We start from the raw sequence: 19,568 nt of genomic DNA on the forward strand, positions 1-19,568 counted from the left end.
TACAGACATTTATTCCCTGTAAAACAGGTCCAAAACCTACTAAAAATATTTTAAATATTCATTACGTACTTATAGAAGTCGGGTCATCCATAACTGTATTATTTTTTAACTCTGCAACACACTATAAATCACAATAATTAATAATAGACAGTCTTTATTAATATTTATTTCACAATCAATCCCCAATTATTTGATATTTAATTAATTATTCATATCTGAAATTATCACAAAATTAAATAATAATTAATTACATGAATTAATCTATTATATTTATAATTAAACTATTGATTAATTAAATTAAATTAATTTATTATTTATAATTAACAATTAATGGAATTATTAATTTTTAATAATTTTTAAGATCTAAATAAATTTTATCGAGGAAAAAAATCCAAAGCGTCCAGAAAACAGGGGCGCGAAAGTCGGTACAGTGAACGGTGCGAGATTTCAAATCCGGAGGCCCCTACAAGAGAAGCTTGAAATGCGTGGAGTCCAGATATGTAAATATCTTTACCGAAATCTCACCAGAAGCCACCGGTTCGAGGCCGGAAAGCTTCGGCTCCGGTGAGTCTTCACCAAGGCTGCCTGCAAGATGGAGACTAGAGGAGGAGCTGTTCCTGGTTTTTGGAGGGCGAGGAACCCGAATTAAGCGTCAGATCTGCAGAAAGACAGCGGCAGGAGGCTGGTTGCATGGTGGCAGCGGGGAGGAGCAACTCCACCCACAGTCGACGTCGACAGGGAAGAAAGAGAAGAAAAGAAGAAGAAGAAGAAGAAGGGGAAGGAGGACGCTGGCGCAAGGGAGAGGGGAGGAGATGGGTGGGGAGAGGAGGTGCATCGGGGAAGAAGGGAGGAAGAAGGAGAAGGAGAGATCTGCACCAGGAGTTCTTTTGAAATTTTTCCAACCGAAACATTATGCTTAGGCCCCCTTTAGAGTACTTGCTACAGTAACATCCCCACCACTTTTCATTTTTTTATTTGATTTACATACACCCATATACATATAATACCCCAATAATTAACACTAGTTTAAGTCTATAACAATAATAATAACAACAATTATACAAAAGAAGGCAATTGATAACTAATTTAAATTTAATCCAAATTAAATAGAAAATAAATAGTTTAAATAAGAGTAATATAAATAAAATTAATTTATTCGTTTAAAATTACAAAATAAAATTTAAAATTTATCAAAATTAATATATTTAAATTATTAAATATTATTAAATTAAACGTTATAAAAATATTAATTTACCAAATTACCTTCAAAAATAATGAAATTAGAATTTAAAAATTATGGGTATCCTATACATATCAAAACAAAAAGATTATATATTAAAATATAATAATTCATGCCAAAAAAATTTTGTGTCTTAAAATTTAATATATATATAAATTCATTCTTCGTTAGAATGTTTACTCAAAAGCGAGTATGACCCCTGGGGTACTTGTGGGTGGTTCAAGCCAGAATACAATTTTATTCATCTATCTTTTTTTTCTAATAACCACCATGAAAATGCAAATATGCGAAACTGGAGGTTTTAAACTTCAACATTACCGCGAAACAAATGCTGAAAAAGTGTGCCTACAGATGGAAAATAAAGATGCACTAAATTCTGTGCTCCTTAAAATTTTCTCTAAACTGGATTTTTCAAAATAACATTCATCAATTGTATTCAAGCTAAACTCAACTGTACACACTGTTTTATACTATTTATACAGGTTTATGCGTCTCTTCTCTTTCTCTTCTCTTTTATTCTCATTATTCGAGGATGTAACCGCGCAGATTAAATAATTGGCAAGGATGTTATAAAAGTTGAACCGCAGCAATGGCTGGAATTTTCTCCCGTAATTTTTGAGTGACAGCTACTCGAACAGTCATAACTCCCGCTGCTGGACCTGTGATTCGGATTTTCGCTATTGGCTCTTCAATCGCCACTAGTTCAAGAGATCCTCCAGCTGCCCCCACAAGGTATGGTCTAATTTCTTCAAGTACCTGACACAATCAACAATTATAGAATAAGCTAACTGGATTATAACACGTTCATATGATTTAAATTTTCACTTTGTTCTTCTACGGGACAGGGACAGGTACAAAAGACAACCAAAGAAAATGGATCCTCGTGTAAAGCAAATAGTTGCAATTCTCACACCCCCTTAAGTTCAGGCCGAGTCTGAATATGGTACCAAATTCGAACAAGGGACGGTCTATCCAATTCTTAGAAAAACAATACACCCTTTGTGTGTACTCTAGTTCAGTTTCAAAGATTAAACCATCTTCAGGTTCCTCACTTCTCAATAAGAAAGGTATTATGTACTTATTCAAACATCAAACTCTAAGTTTCTCAAGATAAGTTTTTGCTGTAATCTATGAGTAAACATAAAGTTTTACTTGGCAACGAAGTTACCTTAGATGTGTTGATAAAAAACAATTAAAATAGTTCTTGTAAGTGCTTTCAACATGTTTTGGTCATAAGACTTCTACAAAAGTCGAAAGTAGTACAAATTATTAAATAACAGCAGGAACAGCGTTTTTTTCTTTTCCTGAAATGCAATGGCAAAATCCATAAACAAACACAGTACAGTATACTTGCAAAAGAACTTAAACTACTTAAAAGGCATCAAGCATTTGTCACTTTGAAAATAAAATACAAATTCACAACAATCTCTAACACTAGAAAACAAGATAGAAAGCAGAATTTAATGACAGAACACGCAGCTTCCATACAGAAATTGTCTGCTTGCTGATACAAGCAGGAACCAGTACCAAGACCAAACCCAAGGGTAAACCTGAAAGTTTGTCATAAAATTGAGATGCATTCACATTGAATCACACAACTTCTTACAGACATGATAATCACTACAATATAAGTAATTCCTTGAACAAGATCATGTCCTCTCACAAATGTTTAAGCAAAGAAGATAATAGAGATCAATCCAATATGAAGAGCAAGCGTGTGAGTATAAAACACTGTTGAAACTGCCTAGCCGGTTGTGGCCAGTTGCAGAAGCTGACAGAAAGAAACCTCATACATATATATACCTTAGGAGGCAAATTAACTATGTAGAAACCAATTTGAGGAGGTAAGAAAAACAAGGCACTCTAGACACAAAATGGAGAACCGAGAGTTAAAATAACAGTAAAATGCAAAAGCAACCCTTGAAAGAAGAAAATAATCTATTTTTAGAATGTAAATAAGAGAAACAGTTTCAGAATTCTTTAAGCAGATAAAAGATCACAGAATTTCTTTTATTAGAAAGTGAAAGGAGAGATCACATAGACAAGAAACTTTGCAGAACTTATGTGCTGTTGAATAGAAGTATAACTCAACTCAACTAAGCTACTTGCAAGTTAACTGGGATTGGCTATATGGAATTTCTTTCTCAACTGGAAACGATTTTGGGCTGCACTTCTAGAAAGATGTAAAGCCATAAAATCATCTTGTACCACATTTCTCCATGCTAGTTTAGGTCTACCCGTTTCTTTTTTCAGTTACCAACCTTAATGTGGCCAACCTTTCTAATTGAGCATTCATAAATCAGCAACTCACATGCCCAAACCATCTCAGTCTACACTCAATTTCTCCTTAATGGGAACCACCCCCTACCTTTTCCTTAATACACTCATTATAAACTCTTCATTCTTGTAAGGCTGCAAATTCATCTTAGCAACACCCATCTTAGAGCCGTGTTGCCCTTTCATTGTTTAACACTAACTATCATACTTCATAGTATGCCAAATTGTAGTGCCGTAGAATTTTTCTTTCAACTTAATGGAACTTGGGCCACATAAAACTCCCGTGACACCCATACATTTCATCTACCCTGCTTTAATCCTATGGTATCATCCTCTTTGTGCTCACTATCTTCTTTTAGCAAGGTAAAGTTTGCACTATGAGGCATTGCTATCCTATCCACGTTCACTGCACTATTAACACCAACCTAAGCTTGCAGTGCATATGCTCCGTTTTAGTGCTACCAAGCTGCTTCTCCAAAGCTCTAAAACTTATCAACACTTGTTTGAGTCTCATTTATCAACTCAATGTCATCCACAAACATCATACGTCAAGGGCACTATTGAATAGAGGTAGAAATAAAAAGAATATCTAACCCTAATTTAAAATAACGTGAAATGGCTGATGCCAAATTTGCATAACCTTTGGTGGTTAAAACAAAAGTATCCTCCTTTTCTTTTCTTCTATAAATATTTACATATACCTTCATATATTCAATTTGTTTGTATATTTAACATCTCTACTCTCGGAGGTCCTTTACCATGTATTGTTTCAAGTAATTTAAGCACAATATGAATAGAATCTTTTTGAACAGAATATTGAGAAACAACAAGTATCTCTTATAAGCTAAAAAAATTTAGTCTTGAGTTTGAAGACTGGCGTAATTACCTTCTCTATATTTTCTTCATTAAGTTCAAGCCCAGTTTCTTCATCAGCAATGGGTTCAACTGCAACAATTTCAGGAATCTTTTCCATTAAGCGCCGCTCAATACCCATCTTCATCGTCATAACAGAACTAGGACAAGAACCACAGGCTCCTTGCAGCTTCAACCGCACAACATTACCATCAATCTCATGTAACGCCACATTACCCCCATCAGCAATAAGATAGGGTCGAACTTCATCCAATACACTCTCAACATTCTCCGCAGTTAACGGTAATTCCAATGCTGAGTTAGGAGTAGCAACAGCCCTTACAACTGCAAAACCACAACAAAAATTAAGTAAAGAACCAAAATTTCACCACATAAAAAGGGAAGTTTAAGAATAAATTATAGTGCAAATCTTAATTATTTGAAAACAAAAAAAGAAAAAAAAAAAAGATATTTATAGCACATATTTTTACAATTATACAAGAGAAAAAAGAACAAACCTAGCCTTCGTGTGAGCCTAACGGAGCGGCAGGGGATGCGACGCAGGTGATTGCGGCCTCGATTGAGTGAGACTCTGGCGCTAAACAAGCTTGAACTCTATATATATAAGATTCATCAATAATAATAATAATAATCAGTTAATCATCTTAACAAAAACAAAAAGACATGCCTTGAAAGGACGAGAAGAAGAAGGAGCAGAGTCTAGGGTTTGGTGGGGCCTGGAGTAAGTAGGATTAATCACAACAGCTTGCATCTCTCTCACTCTCTTCTCTTATCTGGCGTTTGATTGTCAGATCAAAAATTCAACAATCAAATCAAATCAGAAGAGCTCCACAGCACTCCGCTGAACTCTATTATATACGTGCGATTTCTCGGCTGGTGGCGGCGCCGACTTCTTTATCTATTTTCTATTTGTTGATGGTCCAATAATGGAGGCTGTGATTTTTTTTTTAATTTGAAAATGTGGCTGCAGTGTCGAGAATGGTTGTTGATTATTCGCCTGAATTGCTTAACAGATGTTACTAAAAAGCGGACCGCCCGGTTCCATGAATCAATCAGTCTGAATTCTATCGTTCATTCGCTGACCGGGTCCGGATATTTTACTATACAGTGTACATGCTCAATTTCTCTCCTAACAAAGCCATATTCAAAGTTAAATTATTTATCTCTTCGCCAAATATATGTATAAATGTTTAACACCTAAAATATTTGATATATATACTTAATTTTGAATATAAAATATTTTTATTTTAAAATATATAATTATTTTTTATATTCAAAATTTAAATTTATATGTAATTTTATAATTTTTCTATTAATCTATTAATTTATAAATTATATTATTAATTATATAATATAATAATATATTTTAATATTATATTAACTAATAAATATTTTGTATCAGACAATAATATTAATTCTATTTAAAAATAATAATATATTAATTATATTTTAGTATGATATTAATTAATAAATTAGTTTTATAAATAAATAAAATTTTTAATTTTTTAATTATATTCTAATATTATATTAAATAATAAGAATTTTTTAATTATATAATTAATAATTAATTCGAAAAGATAGTAATATTAATGTAATTTATATATTAATTTATATAATATTAAAATTAATTAATAGATAATTTTATATTATCGCATTAATAAAATTTTAGAAAAATCAAAGGCATTTGAAATTAGTTATTTTACTATTATTTTCTAAAGAAATTATATTAAATATTAAATATTTTAGTAAATTGTATCTATTAATTTTATTTTATAACTAAAATAATAATAATAACGGTCATGCAATGCACGAGTAAACGATTAGTTATAAATTAAATTTAAAATTTACACTTTTAACACTTTTATTCAATTATTTTGAAAGTTTACAATAATATTCATATTTTTAATTTATTTTTAATTTAATTTTAAAATCTTACAGTAAAAAATATAACACGAAAAATTAATAATTATGAATCAGTAAAAATAATCTATCTTACAGTTAATAATACGGCTATTAAAAGTTCTACATATATGCATTATTTCACACATTTTGCATCTAAACACAAAAGATTTTTTGTTGACTTATTTTTTTCAATAAATATAATTGATTTGTCATGCATTTTACTCGTTATAAAATTATAAAAACTTATTTAAAAGCATGAATATTTATTTTAAAATTTTAAAATAATTAAATAAAATTATTAAAAAGTGTAAAATTTAAAATTTAATTAGTAATTAATTACTATACTTTCTTGAAAAAGAAAAAATGATGAAGAAAAAATATAAGAGAGGAAAAATTTTTAGAAAAAAGAAAATGAAAAAAAATGAGTTGAGTTCTTCAAGAAAAATAAAAAGAGAATAGAAGATTTTGATTTAAGAGACAAATTAAAATTTATAGAAACATATGCCTTAGTTTAGGGGCTATAAACGAATTAATTCAGTAATAAATTGAAGAGATAATTTATAAGTACATAAAGATATATGCCTTTAAACTTATAATGATAAATAAATTAGTTAAGGTGTGGATAAAAATTTGATATAGACACCTCTTAATTTTTAAAAGAAATAAATCTTTAATAATCATAAAATAAATGAAACAATTTATTTCATATATATGTGATTATTGTCAGATTGTCACATCTGTAGATCCTAGGATTTTTCTTAATGGATGAGCTTTACATATGACTTATATATTATATATAAATTTATTAAAATCTTGAAAATATATATGTAATGTTGGATAATAAATTAACAATTAAAAATATAAATATTATAATTATTAAGTTAATATCACAAATTAAAATAGTAAAGAAAAAAATTATATACTTTCCTGACATAAGTATTGTTATGTACTGCAATTAATATGAAAAATAGTATTAGGCTCTCTTCTTATTATAGTTTGGAATAAAGACCCATCAAACATGAATCCGAAAAGTTAATTTCAATCAAGTTTAAGTTTATGTATGAAAAGGTTAAAAAGACAAAATTAAAAAGAAATTATGATCTCCCAAATTCTTTTATTGGAACAAGTAATTACTCATAATAGAGTAATATCATTAACATCTAAGAGTTCATTATACTGCAAGCAAGAAGTTTGTTTAATTAATGAGCTAGGTAAAAGGAAATTCAATGATAATAAGGGGACAAAAGAAAAGCTTAAGCTAAATATGTTCTCATTTTCTTTTTTTAGAGATTTCATTAAGAGAGGGAAAAATCTTATATAGGGTTAGTATATGTCTTTATCTATACATCAAACCCGATAGATGATTGACACATATTTATTAGTTTTAAATAATAAAGTATGTGTCAATCATCCAATACTAAAGTGTAAAACACTCATATATACGTATCACTCTCATATTAATTGTGGTGTATACACAAAACCTATATAAGGATTTTTCTTTTTAAAATCTCCTAATTGGAGAAAAACACCTCTAGGTGAAAATCTTCAAAAAATATGAGAGATGTATAAGTGTTTTACACTTTGATATTGGATGATTGACACATATTTTATCGTTTAAAACTAATGAATATGTGTTAATCATATATCGGTTTGATATATAGGTGGAGACATACACCAAGCTTAAACAAAAAGGTAAAATTTTTTATTTCATTAAAAGTGTTTGAAGATTTTTATTTTAGGTTTGATGTATGTCCACACTTATACATCAAACTAATAGATAATTAATATATATATTTATTAGTTTAAATATAAAATATTATAAAATATTTAATACTAAAGCGTAGAATACTCATACGTAAACATCACTTTTCTATTAACTGTAATATATACACTAAATTTAAACAAAAAATGTTAAAAAAGTGTAACCGATTTCTTTTTGTTGATAAGTTGGAAGTCATTTCTTTCTTTTATCTTTTTATTTTTCAATTTTTATCTCGAAGTGAAAAGAAATAATAAAAAGTGGCTTTTGCTTGTTGGAGCTATTAATTTTTCTTTGGAAATTAAGTTTTTTTTTTTCCAAAAAGGAAAGTAGACTTGAGCTAAGTTCAAATTGAAGATTTTATAAACACGACTCAATTACCACTAAGTTAAAACTATTTAATTGAAATTCATTTGTTTGATTTTTGTTACTTGTTTCTTGTAATTTCTTCTCACTTAAAATAAATAATTAAGAAATTTTTTAACTATTTCTGATAAATAACACTTAAACTATTGAATGAATAATATAAACTTTGAATGTTTTATACTTGAATAATAAGAAAGTAATATATATTTGTAATTTTGTAATTATTAATAGCACACTAGAAGTAGTTAAATAAATCCAATCATTGAACTCCTTTGGATTTCTGGGAGAAATTATTGAATTTCTTTTTAGTCGTAAAAGGCATTTACGAAAAAAGAAAAAAATAAAAGACCATTTAAAGGTAAACCTGTTGAAAAAGGAAACATTTACTTATTACTTTTTTATTTATTTATTGATATATCCTAATTTATTTATTAATATAATAGAAAATTCTTATTTTAATATTTAGAGCTAATAAATGTGTCGGTGTATAAAGAATTTTCTTAATAATACCAATATGAATGGAAAAAGAGAACCCAAATTCTTTGTCTGCATGACTGGCCTGCAAAACCTTGTAACAAGAAGCAATAACGAAAAGTTTCTTACAGATACAAAGACGGATACAAACAGTAAAAAGACAACATTTGCAATACAAAACTCAACAGAAATTAATTAAATTCAACCTGAAACATTCACGAACTTAAAATCTTCTTACAAACTTCCCTAATTAAAACACACCATGAGGAGATGCATAGAGAGGATTATTATTAAGAGTCTTGTTCGATGACCCTTTTTTCCTGAAGAAGAACAAATCTCCAAGAAGAGGAACAATAGGCTTCTTCTTCGTCACCTCCTTCTTCTCTTTTTTCCCTCTTAAATACTTCTTCTCTTCTCCAAGACTCAATATATGAGCTAAAGACGACGAACTCTCCATCCTTATCAGCGTTTCTCTCTTCTTCTCTTCCTCTCTCACAGCACCTTCTTTCTTTCCCGTTTCGAAACTCACCCTTCGAGACATCGCCGCCCCCTTCTTAGCCGCTGCTGCTGCCTCTGCCTCAGCTAACTTAGACATGTTCTTGTGAAGCTCAGCATTCAAAGAAGCCACCGCAATTTCTGTCTCCGATTCCCTCTCCTTCAGCAGCTTCAGCTCCACCTTTGTTTCCTCAAGCTCAGTCTCGAGTTTCTTTAAAGTATCAAAGAACTCACTGTTGTTTTCATGGTCATATTCTTTGTTAGGGTTTATTGTACTTACTGGAGTAGTTGGAGATGAGAACATCCATGCATGGTCTTGAGTAGTAGGAGTAGGAGGCGTATAGTAAGGCTTCGGAGAGTAAATTTCTCGGACAAGAATCCGTTCCCCGAAAATGGCGACGGCTTCTTTGACGGAGCGAAAAGGGCGAGAAGTGTCAACTAAGGAGCTATAGTCTCTGTTAGGTTTTTCTGGAGAAAGAGTGGTCGGGGTTTCCATGGTGAAGCAAAAGAAAGAAAGAGAGAATAGGAGTGTACTGAATGTGTATTTTGGAAGAGGGGTAAGAGAGTATAGGGCATATTTGAGAATGGGTTTGGTCTGGTCTGGGTTATCTTTGCTTTTACTTCAAAAGATTATTACACAAGAAAGAGTGATAAGGAAGAGGAGACATTAGAGAAGAGAGAAGGCTGTTGTTTCAAGGTTAAGACAGTATCAAAAAAAGAGAGTTTGGAAATGGACGTAGATTAGGACCCGTAAACCACCAATATGGGGGGCACCCTCGTACACAGCAAAAGCATACCCATTATTAAGGCAATTGTAGGCATTTTCGTGTATATATTATAATAAATATAAAAATGACACAAATTATAAATATTTTTATATTTTAATATTAAATAATTGACTGATATTTTATTATTTAATTTATATTGAGAGTCATTAAATTATATATTTTGTAAAAAAAATATAAATTTTTTAATTTGTAACTAAATAGTTGCTAGACTTTAATTTTAATAACATCAGTGAATTTTTCAGTATTTTTAAAGATAAATTCTATAGATGGTCATAAAATTTTATATTATATAATAAAAAGACATCAAATTTTTTATTTATTACAAAAAAAATACTACATATATATCTTTTAAAATTAAAATTTTAGTATATTTTTATTATAAAATGTAAAATTTGATGATCGCTCGTGTAATTTATCTTCACACTTGTCAGAGAAACTCATTATTGTTATTAAAATTAAAATCTAGTAACTGTTTAGTTACAAATTAAACGTTTGGTACTTATCTTTTATAAAATGCATAATTTGATGACCGCTAATATAATTTACTCTTCAATATATAACTATAAACACGCACCAAATTTAGGTAAAAACAATTTTAGTTACAAAGTGATCAAATCAAGATTCTTTCTAGTTAGATAATGGAGTATATAATTTGTATTGGAGATATAGTGAGGGTGGGAAGTCACATAATGTTTAGACCAAACGTACATTATTTTTTTCTTGGGTCATGTCAACCCACATGCATTGAAGTATAATGTCCTTTTCGTATATGAAAATCCGGTTATTATGATCACGAGAAAAGGAATTTACTTTAAAGATAGGTTTTTATCACATCAATAAGTACCTTTCCCTAACACAGATTTCTTTTGTTTCCTTGTTTCATGAAATATTATGAGAATTTGGTTCGGATTTGTTATGATAGACACTCTTGAGTAATAGTAACAACTAAAGTAATTTATCATATGGTATATCGAATAAATTAGCAATAAATATATAAAAATATTTTATATTTTGATATTGAATGAATTATATATTTTAAATTATTTAATATTAATAAATATATTATTTATTTATTAATTTAGTATATAAATAATAATGTATTTTTAAAATAAGTGAAAATTTTCAATATAATTAAAACTAAAGAGTGGTGAGATTTAAGAAATAGGAAAAATTACTCTTAGCCTTGAGGTTTGGCCAAACTTATAAGTTTAACACTACATTTTTAGAAGTGAATTAGTATTTTGTATTTAGTTCCGATGACTATTACCCTTCTATTTTTTTCCCCACCAACCAACAAATTCAAAGGATCTGATTAATAAAAATAAGTTCAGTTTGGTCCTTAACCTTATTATATAGATTCAATTTGGTTTAATAAAAAGATTAATTTGTTTCCTTTTGCATTCTTTTTTAGCTAATTAATTAAGCACCATATTCATCATTAGCAGTAATAGTAACTACATTTTCATAGCTCCTCAAGTTAGTCATTTTTTAAACACAAGTCCTCAACTGTTTTAATACTAACTAGTATTTTAGCTCAACAAACTATCAAACAATCACATTTAGATCGTGAAAATAGTGATGCTTTACTAGAATTTAGCAAATTGCATCAGTCTAGCTACGAATCTACAAATCAATTTAGTTTTTCTTCTTCTTATTTACTATATAGTAATCTATTAAAATTTAATGCATATTTATGTTCGCATAAAAAATTCACATCAATTAATATTTTACACCTCTCTCACACTAGATTTTCATAAGTGTAAGTGCATGTGAAAGGGCTAATAGTTTGTCAATTTCCCATTTAGAACCATGATAACAATTTTATTAAGGAAAGACACTTCATCCTTTGTAAATAATGTACATAGGTTTTTTTTTTGTTCAATTAGGTACAATAACTTAATTACCTTCAATTGTGGCATGTAAAAGCAGATTGTCCATTAAATTCTTGATTTCATTATTAAGCATGAGATTGCAAGCCAATTAATAAAGTTGTAAGTAGATCATTATTTTACTTGTCCAAAAGATTGATGTTGGAAACTTAATTTGCTCAAATTATGTATAGATATTTAAAAGTATTTTAAAGCTTTAATGATATATTTCTATATATAAAATGGTGAAAATATGTGCTTTTACCCCAGTTAAGCATAATTGTCTATTTTCAGGAATATTAGCAAAAACAGAAAAATATGGAACTAAAAAAAGCTTAATGGGACATGTTCGTGTCAAGACCCAAGATTAAGGCGCATGGACTGCTAATTACAAGGCCTAAGGAATATTTTACTCATTTTGTATAATTATTAGAATTTATATTAAGAGTTATTTATGGGATAATATTTTGTGTGGATTAAGATACTTTAAGTCTTATCTATTAGATAGACTTATATCTAGAAACATTTATTTAGAGGATGACTCTCCTCTATATATATCTCTTTAAAACTTAATTAGAAAAGGAGAATTTTCTCCCACTGCTCTTTACACCTGCCACCATTATTTTCTCCATAATTATCTATAGTTATTCATAAACATTTAGTTTTAGTTTTCATTACTCTTTTTAGGATCTAAGGAGCTTTTCAAGAAGTAGAGATTGATGACCAATCTTCTTCCTACTTAAAGAAATTCTTGATCTAGAGGAATTTTTTTTTTTATGTCTTTCTATTTAATACCATGATCATTGGGTTAAATATATTAAGCTAGTTTTCATACGTGTTTAGTTTAGTTTTTTTTTTTTTTACTTTTGTATGAACCTTAATATTTATTTATTTAATGAATGATTTCTTCACCTTCATATATTTATTAGTTTCATCTATTATTATTGGTTGACTATCAAATCAATTTATTAGTGATATTTGTTATGAAAATTTTTAGGTTAAAAGTATTATAAACATCATTTTTACTTTAATCTATGTTGGTATAAAAAACCTAAGTTGTATCATTAGCTTTAATAACTTAGGAAAAAAAGCATATTATCATCTCATTCATTAGATCTAGGCTTAAAGTAAACAAGGAGATACTAAGTAAATGGCTAGACTAAATACTATTTTTAGCATATAGTTTTAGATCATAAGCATTTGCATCTGCATTATATATTTATTCATTATTTAATTACTTTATTTTAGTTTATGAATATTGTCCTCTTTACATACTGATTTAGAGTGTTTAGATTTACTTTTATTGTTTTGTGTTGATAATTAGTTTTTATAATAAGTAGCCTCATAGTTCCTTGAGAGATCAACCTCGTGGTAAACTTACTCTTACTATAGGAATGGTTCGTGTACTTACGAGTACTAAAAAATACACATCAAAACTCTCAATAGCTAGTAGGGGCAGATAGATTAATTAGTAGTTATTTAGTCTCAAATATGCTGTTCCTAGTTTAGGCCTTTTGCTTTGGCCAAATTATGTTGATATATGGTATAGATTGGATCTCTTTATATGACATAATATATGATGTTACATTATTAATAATGGGTTTCAACTACTATAGGTTATTAATTCAGTTGATAACACATCTTATTGACCAATTTGAATTTTATGGTGAGGCCAAGAGTATTCTTTCCTTTCTAATTAATAAAACTTCGAATGAATAATTTAATCTTAATGAAATCAACACGATCAATTTAATTACAATTACGAAAATTGATTTGTAAGAATATGTATTTTACAAAATAAAATAAATTGAAATGGAATTTTATTCTACAAGTGATGATAAATCGAATTCGTATAATCTTTTATTATATAGAGTAAATATTGGATATTTAAGTTCTTTATTTATTAGAATATTTATATAATATTTGGGGAAAGTAGACATTTTAATCCTTTTATGAAAAAAGAGTATGAAATAGAAATACATTCTTAAACTTTAAATTAAAATACAATTTAATTTTTAAATTTTAAAATAGATCAATTACACCATTAAAAGTTTGAAAAACAAAATAATAACATTCTTAAACCACTTCTGATTTTCTGAAAGACATTCTTTCAAGGACTATACTTCATGACGCATTCCGTTCATTAAAACAGACATTTAATCGCACAAACGTCGCCGTTTTGCTTACAACGATTTATTCTCCACCGTCGTCTCTGTTACTGATCTCTCTTAGCGGCCTCGACCCCGAAACCAAAAAGAAAAAGAAAAAAGAAAAAATAAAAATGGCACCAAAGAAGAAGCAAAATAACAATAACAAGAAAAAACCTCAATCATCAACGTCATCGTCGTCAGGTCCAAGGCTACAGATTTCAGCGGAGAACGAGAACCGTTTACGGCGGCTCTTGCTCAACTCGAATCGGTCCACTCAACCGACTCCTCCGGTTCAAGAGAATCTCTCTAAAGCTCAAAAGGCTAAGAGACTTAAAAATGTGTACGAGAAGTTATCCTGTGAAGGTTTCTCTAATGATCAAATTGAACTCGCTCTTACTTCACTTAAGGTATTATTATTATTATTATTTTTTATTTAACTATTTCTTTTAATCAGCGTTTTTAATTGAGGTTTTCTTTTCTAAATGAGCAGGATAATGCTACGTTTGAGTCTGCTTTAGATTGGTTATGCTTTAATCTACCTGGAAATGAGCTTCCTGTGAAGTTTTCTAGTGGGACTTCTCTGTATGCAAGTGAAGGTATTTTTTTTGTAATTTGTAGTTTTTGTTTGTTTTAAATGATCGTTATGCTGTTGTGATGTAATTAATTGTGCAATGGCAGTCAATTTTAGTGCGTTGATTGTTGAGCACTCATAGTAAATTAGTAATTATTATCATCATTGTTGTTTGTTATTGTAGTTACAATTATTGTTGCTGCTGTTGGTTTTATTAAAGTCATTGTTGTTATTATCATTCTGTGGCTGTTGTTATGATAATTTAGTTATTTTCTTTTGGGTAATGTGATCATTAGGTTCTGTTAGTGTTGTATCAACTGCGCGGGAAGATAGGACTCCTACAGTCAATGCTGCTAATACCGAAGAGGATGTGCAAGTGCAAGCAGCTTTTGTTAGGATCAAGGGGCGGCGGGATGATGATGATGATAATGACACTAGTTTACGCCAACCATCATCACAAGCAGATTGGATTAGGCAATATATGGAGCAACAGGAAGAGGTACATTGTATTTAGACTGAGTGTTTTTCGTATTATGATATAGAAATTTCATGCATTTCTTTTTTAATTCCTGGCCAAATAAAATAAGTAGCTTTGAAGGTGAGGTTTCTTTGGTCTATAAAGGATGCCTTCAACTTAAACTCGATATATGAAGGATACTCTTTTTTTTTTTTTTTCTTAAATGCATAAAGTAATATCAAGTACTATCTGCTTATTTCAAATATTGTGATACTATTATTAATGAGTTCCAGGATTCTGTTGAAGTTAATGCCTTTATTCCTTTCAAGAAATTCGGTTTCTCATTGCTTTTTACCCTCCCCCCATGTAATATCTTTATAGTGAGGTCATTACTTATTTAAAGGATGCATTACTAGTTCCTCCTTGTACTCAGGCTTTTTTCCCATATTAGTTAAAGCTCTCCTTTTATACAATGAACCAAAAAAAACAAGACCTACAAGTAGTTTCATGATGTAGACAAAAGTGGATATGTGATCAAATGCACCATAAAAGAACAGAAGAAAAAAAGATCGTATAAACAAAGAGAGGGAACATTTTCCATCTATTTTGCTATATGTTATCAATGAGAATTTCTGAAGAGATATTGATTAGTGAATTGGTGGATGTGGGGGGCCTGCTTAACTAAGATGTAGGTCCATGACAAATGGCTTGCATGATCATTTTTATAGAAATTTGTGTATAGTTGAATAAAAAGAGGTCAATAATTTCTGCATTGTTATTGCTAAATGATATTCTAATACTTGCAGGAAGAATCTGAAACTTGGGAAGATTATGCAGTTGATGGAAGTTTTACTGACAAGGTAAAATTTCCTTCAAACACACATGCTCTCCCAAGAAATGTTCAGTGGTAAACTAACATGGAAGCTTAACTTGTTCACCTCGTGTTTATCATCTGTTTTCTTTATTTTAATAGGTTCCTGTACCACGGTCTTACGACGCTATTGCTAAAGAGTACTATGCAGCACGACTGGAAGCTGTAAAAGCCAAAGAAAAAGGGGACAAGAGAAGTCAGGAACAATCTGGTCATATTATTCGCAAACTCAAGCAAGAATTGTCTTCTCTAGGTTAAATTCAGTCCTTTTCCAATTACATGGTCAAATCTGGTCGTGGTGCCATTTACCTTGTGCTATGTTGCATTCACTGAGCAGGATTATCAGATGACGTATTGGCACAAGAGTTTGTCCATGAGCACACTTCTGCTTTTGTGCCAGAAGGCATATCTACAAGTTCCATGCCTCACGAGCAACTTCTGGCAAAAACATCATCTGATGCAGAAAGCAACTTGGTCTTTGTCTTGCCCTCAGAGGAATTACCAGCAGATCCAAATGATATGGAGAGCCCAAGTTATATGGAGTTTCCGGTTGAACTTGCTCCTTCTAGTGTACCTGTTCAGGGGAAAATTGACTTAGAAGATGAGACTGCAGATATGGAGCTTGGAGGTTTCTTTATGGAAGATGCTACATCTAATGAAGCTTTACCTCCTGAAGTGCTGGAATTACAGAAGAAGGAAAAAATGAAAAAATTATCTAGTGAGAAGAATTTAGAGAAATTAGATGGGATCTGGAAAAAGGTACCAGTTATTAGAATACAGGAGCTTGTAAGGAAATTATTTCTGATTTTGGATGTAATGAACAAATTAAGCCTATATTCATGTGTACTTGTATGTGTTTGGATCTTATCTCCGAAAAATAACTATTGCACAATGAATTCGTAAATGCTAATCTCTTATCATTAGAATAACTGGAGCAATATCATATTTGCTGCAGATTTATTGCCATTTTGTTTGATCTGGATGTAAATGAGTTGCACACCCCCTCTTTTTTTGCATGTTTCTTCCTTGGTGGATTGTTGTCCATTTCTTTTCGTGCCCAATCTCTTCTATATTTGGTTTCCAAAATGTGATCTTTTATACATATAAGCTGGAATTGCTTTCTCTTTTTGATTCTGATGAAGCCAGTTTCTGTTTTTGATGTGGATATATACTACTTGTAGACCCCCTCCTTTTTGGAGTGTTTCCTTTTTGATGAATCATCATCCAAAATTTTAGAGCCAACATTATTCTCTTTTATATTTGGCTTCTACAACATGGTTGATTTATATGTATAAGTTGGAATATCTATCTCTTCTATTATTTTTTCTTGATGAAGTATAAACAATGACAGGGGGACCCAAAGAAGATTCCTAAGGCTGTCCTTCACCAACTATGTCAAAAATCAGGGTGGGAAGCTCCAAAATTCAAAAAGGTGCATGAAAGGAGAAAAGGTTTCTCTTATTCTGTTAGCATATTACGCAAAGCCAGCGGGAGGGGCAAGAGCAGAAAAGCTGGAGGATTGATCACACTTCAGCTTCCTGACCAAGATGAAACCTATGAATCTGCTGAGGTACTCTACTTATTATATCATTTGCAAAGTTCTAATTTTTCACAGGTATTGTTATGTCTGCACTTGGCACAAGTTATCTTCTAGGCAGTGAATTGATGAGTGATAATCAAGAAGCACTCAATTAAGATAGTTGTTATCTGTCTGCTCCTCTTTTAGCAATTCTCAGACTCGAATAAACTCTTTAATGTCTCTCTCCTTGGCGCTAGCCTTGTTTGGGTTCCACCTTCTGAGTTACAACTAGAGCTCGGATTAACATATTCAGACAATGTTTTTATGTTTGGGCGAAGTGTAAGAGTTTGTAGTGACGGAAGAAAGAAAATTCTGACCTTTTGACGTGACTTGTATATCACTTATCTAATTGTAAGCACTTCTGCAAACATAGTATGTAGTATCTATGGCTCCATTTTTTCCCCAGAGCTAGTCTTTTCCCTGCTATGTACTGCATAATCACAATTTTGCCTAAGATTCATGGTCTTTCCAATCTCTATTCTATTCTTATTGTGCAAGCATGACAGATATGTTGAGGGATGTAGAACATCAGGCACAATTTCATGTTAGCCTCTTATACATATTTATTTTCTACATCTTCTTATATTTGCGTGAATATAGCTTGCCCATACGACCTATCTCACTTATGGCTTTGAAGTGGTTAAATAAGAGATCTTAGAGGGTTTAGTTTTTGTCTGTCTTAAGTTGGGTTAGACCCTTGAATTGCTAATCTGTACTCAACATTCATTTCTTTACCAACTCCTGGTTTTATAATTCTTGCACTCAATATCATAAGGGATTGATTCAGAATCCTCTGCTGTTGCTTTTTATTCTTCATCTACTTCCTTGTGGAAGTGATATTTTCTACTCATTACTTTTCATTTGCAATATTTTCTTCACAAATTTTATTTTGCTTTAGTTTCTTTTTTCTATTTTATTCTGTTCATTGTTGTATATATGATAAATACAAAATGTGCTTCAACTGCAGGACGCTCAGAACAGAATTGCAGCATTTGCTCTTCATCAACTGTTTCCTGATTTACCAGTACACCTAATAGTTTCCGACCCCTACGACTCTCTTATTTTGCAGTGGAAAGAAGGTAATATCCTTTCTACAATTAGGTTTATTAATTGGAGTAATCTGGATTTTTGTTGTAAAAATGCATACACGTGTTCGATATTATATAAATGTTTATGTAGATAATCATGTTAACATTTTTAGTTCAACTGTCACAACTGTTATTGTTTCAGTAGTTTACTGTTGTTATTACTTTGTACTTCTTTAAATTGTGGGATTAGTTGACAGTTCTAAAATCTACAAATGCTTACAGGGGAGTCATCAAGCAAAGTGGAAAACACTGTAGATGACCGAAGGGCTGGTTTTGTGGATTGGTTATTGAATGCAGATGAATCAACTGCCACCAATCATGCTACAAATAGGCTTTCAGAAACAGCACAAAACTCTCAAGTTGAAGAAACTAAGAATTTAAGTGATGCTGTTGCCGTTCCAGTAACACAAGGTATGTACTGTTTTCTGTTGGTGCTTTTCTGAAGCAAATATTATACCCAACTTTGTTGCTGATAGGGTCACTTGTCTTAAAGAGATTTAAATAAAATTGTCTGTTTTTATTTAGTCTAATTCTAATACATTTCTCACTAGTGAGTGGCTTTATTTTTTAATTTTTGAAAATTGTCTTGCTTCAATTTTAGTTGATACATCTCTTGGGTATGTGGAAAGAACAGTGAAGCAAAAAAAGAAACAGTTAAAGATTGAGAAGGATTGAGTGAACATGCATCCTTTGGGAGATTAAGTATTATTCTAAGATTAAGGAAATTTAGAAGTGCGGAATAAACAGGTCTTAACTACCATGATACTGTTGTGATGCGATGCCACTTTATTTTTTCATTGCAATGATAAT

At 30.5% G+C, this 19,568-nt stretch overlaps 3 protein-coding genes across 7 annotated transcripts in view; 1 reads left to right on the forward strand and 2 right to left on the reverse strand.

Annotated features, from left to right (window-relative positions):
- Nucleotides 1–1,523: 1,523 nt before the first annotated feature.
- On the reverse strand, nucleotides 1,524–5,434 carry LOC8277532 (nifU-like protein 2, chloroplastic). The gene is made up of 4 exons (XM_002528955.4): nucleotides 5,058–5,434; nucleotides 4,888–4,984; nucleotides 4,404–4,714; nucleotides 1,524–1,996 (listed from the first exon to the last, which is right to left on the reverse strand). Exons 1-4 carry the CDS (start codon nucleotides 5,139–5,141, stop codon nucleotides 1,808–1,810), a joined length of 681 nt encoding a protein of 226 aa, XP_002529001.1. The 5' UTR covers nucleotides 5,142–5,434; the 3' UTR covers nucleotides 1,524–1,807.
- A 3,498-nt stretch (nucleotides 5,435–8,932) lies between these two features.
- On the reverse strand, nucleotides 8,933–10,126 carry LOC8277531 (WEB family protein At3g51220). The gene has a single exon (XM_002528954.3). The coding sequence runs from the start codon at nucleotides 9,880–9,882 to the stop codon at nucleotides 9,142–9,144; it is 741 nt and encodes a 246-aa protein (XP_002529000.1). The 5' UTR covers nucleotides 9,883–10,126; the 3' UTR covers nucleotides 8,933–9,141.
- A 3,880-nt stretch (nucleotides 10,127–14,006) lies between these two features.
- Nucleotides 14,007–19,568, forward strand: part of LOC8277530 (DExH-box ATP-dependent RNA helicase DExH7, chloroplastic) — a 31,747-nt gene continuing 26,185 nt past the window's right edge. For 2 of the 5 annotated variants that reach the window (XR_007216259.1, XR_007216258.1), the window contains exons 1-9: nucleotides 14,007–14,599; nucleotides 14,683–14,788; nucleotides 15,060–15,262; nucleotides 16,027–16,080; nucleotides 16,194–16,344; nucleotides 16,429–16,850; nucleotides 17,443–17,661; nucleotides 18,638–18,749; nucleotides 18,981–19,169. Coding sequence is in view for 2 of the 5 variants with exons in the window: in XM_015725266.3 (XP_015580752.1) it covers nucleotides 14,324–14,599; nucleotides 14,683–14,788; nucleotides 15,060–15,262; nucleotides 16,027–16,080; nucleotides 16,194–16,344; nucleotides 16,429–16,850; nucleotides 17,443–17,661; nucleotides 18,638–18,749; nucleotides 18,981–19,169 (1,732 nt within the window). In the remaining 3 variants the exon portion in view is untranslated. The remainder of the gene's footprint in view (nucleotides 14,600–14,682; nucleotides 14,789–15,059; nucleotides 15,263–16,026; nucleotides 16,081–16,193; nucleotides 16,345–16,428; nucleotides 16,851–17,442; nucleotides 17,662–18,637; nucleotides 18,750–18,980; nucleotides 19,170–19,568) is intronic. The other 3 variants (XR_007216257.1, XM_015725266.3, XM_048375456.1) reach the window with 3 other exon arrangements.

This window comes from Ricinus communis, chromosome 6 (assembly GCF_019578655.1).
Source record: "Ricinus communis isolate WT05 ecotype wild-type chromosome 6, ASM1957865v1, whole genome shotgun sequence".
Taxonomy (NCBI): Eukaryota; Viridiplantae; Streptophyta; class Magnoliopsida; order Malpighiales; family Euphorbiaceae; genus Ricinus; species Ricinus communis.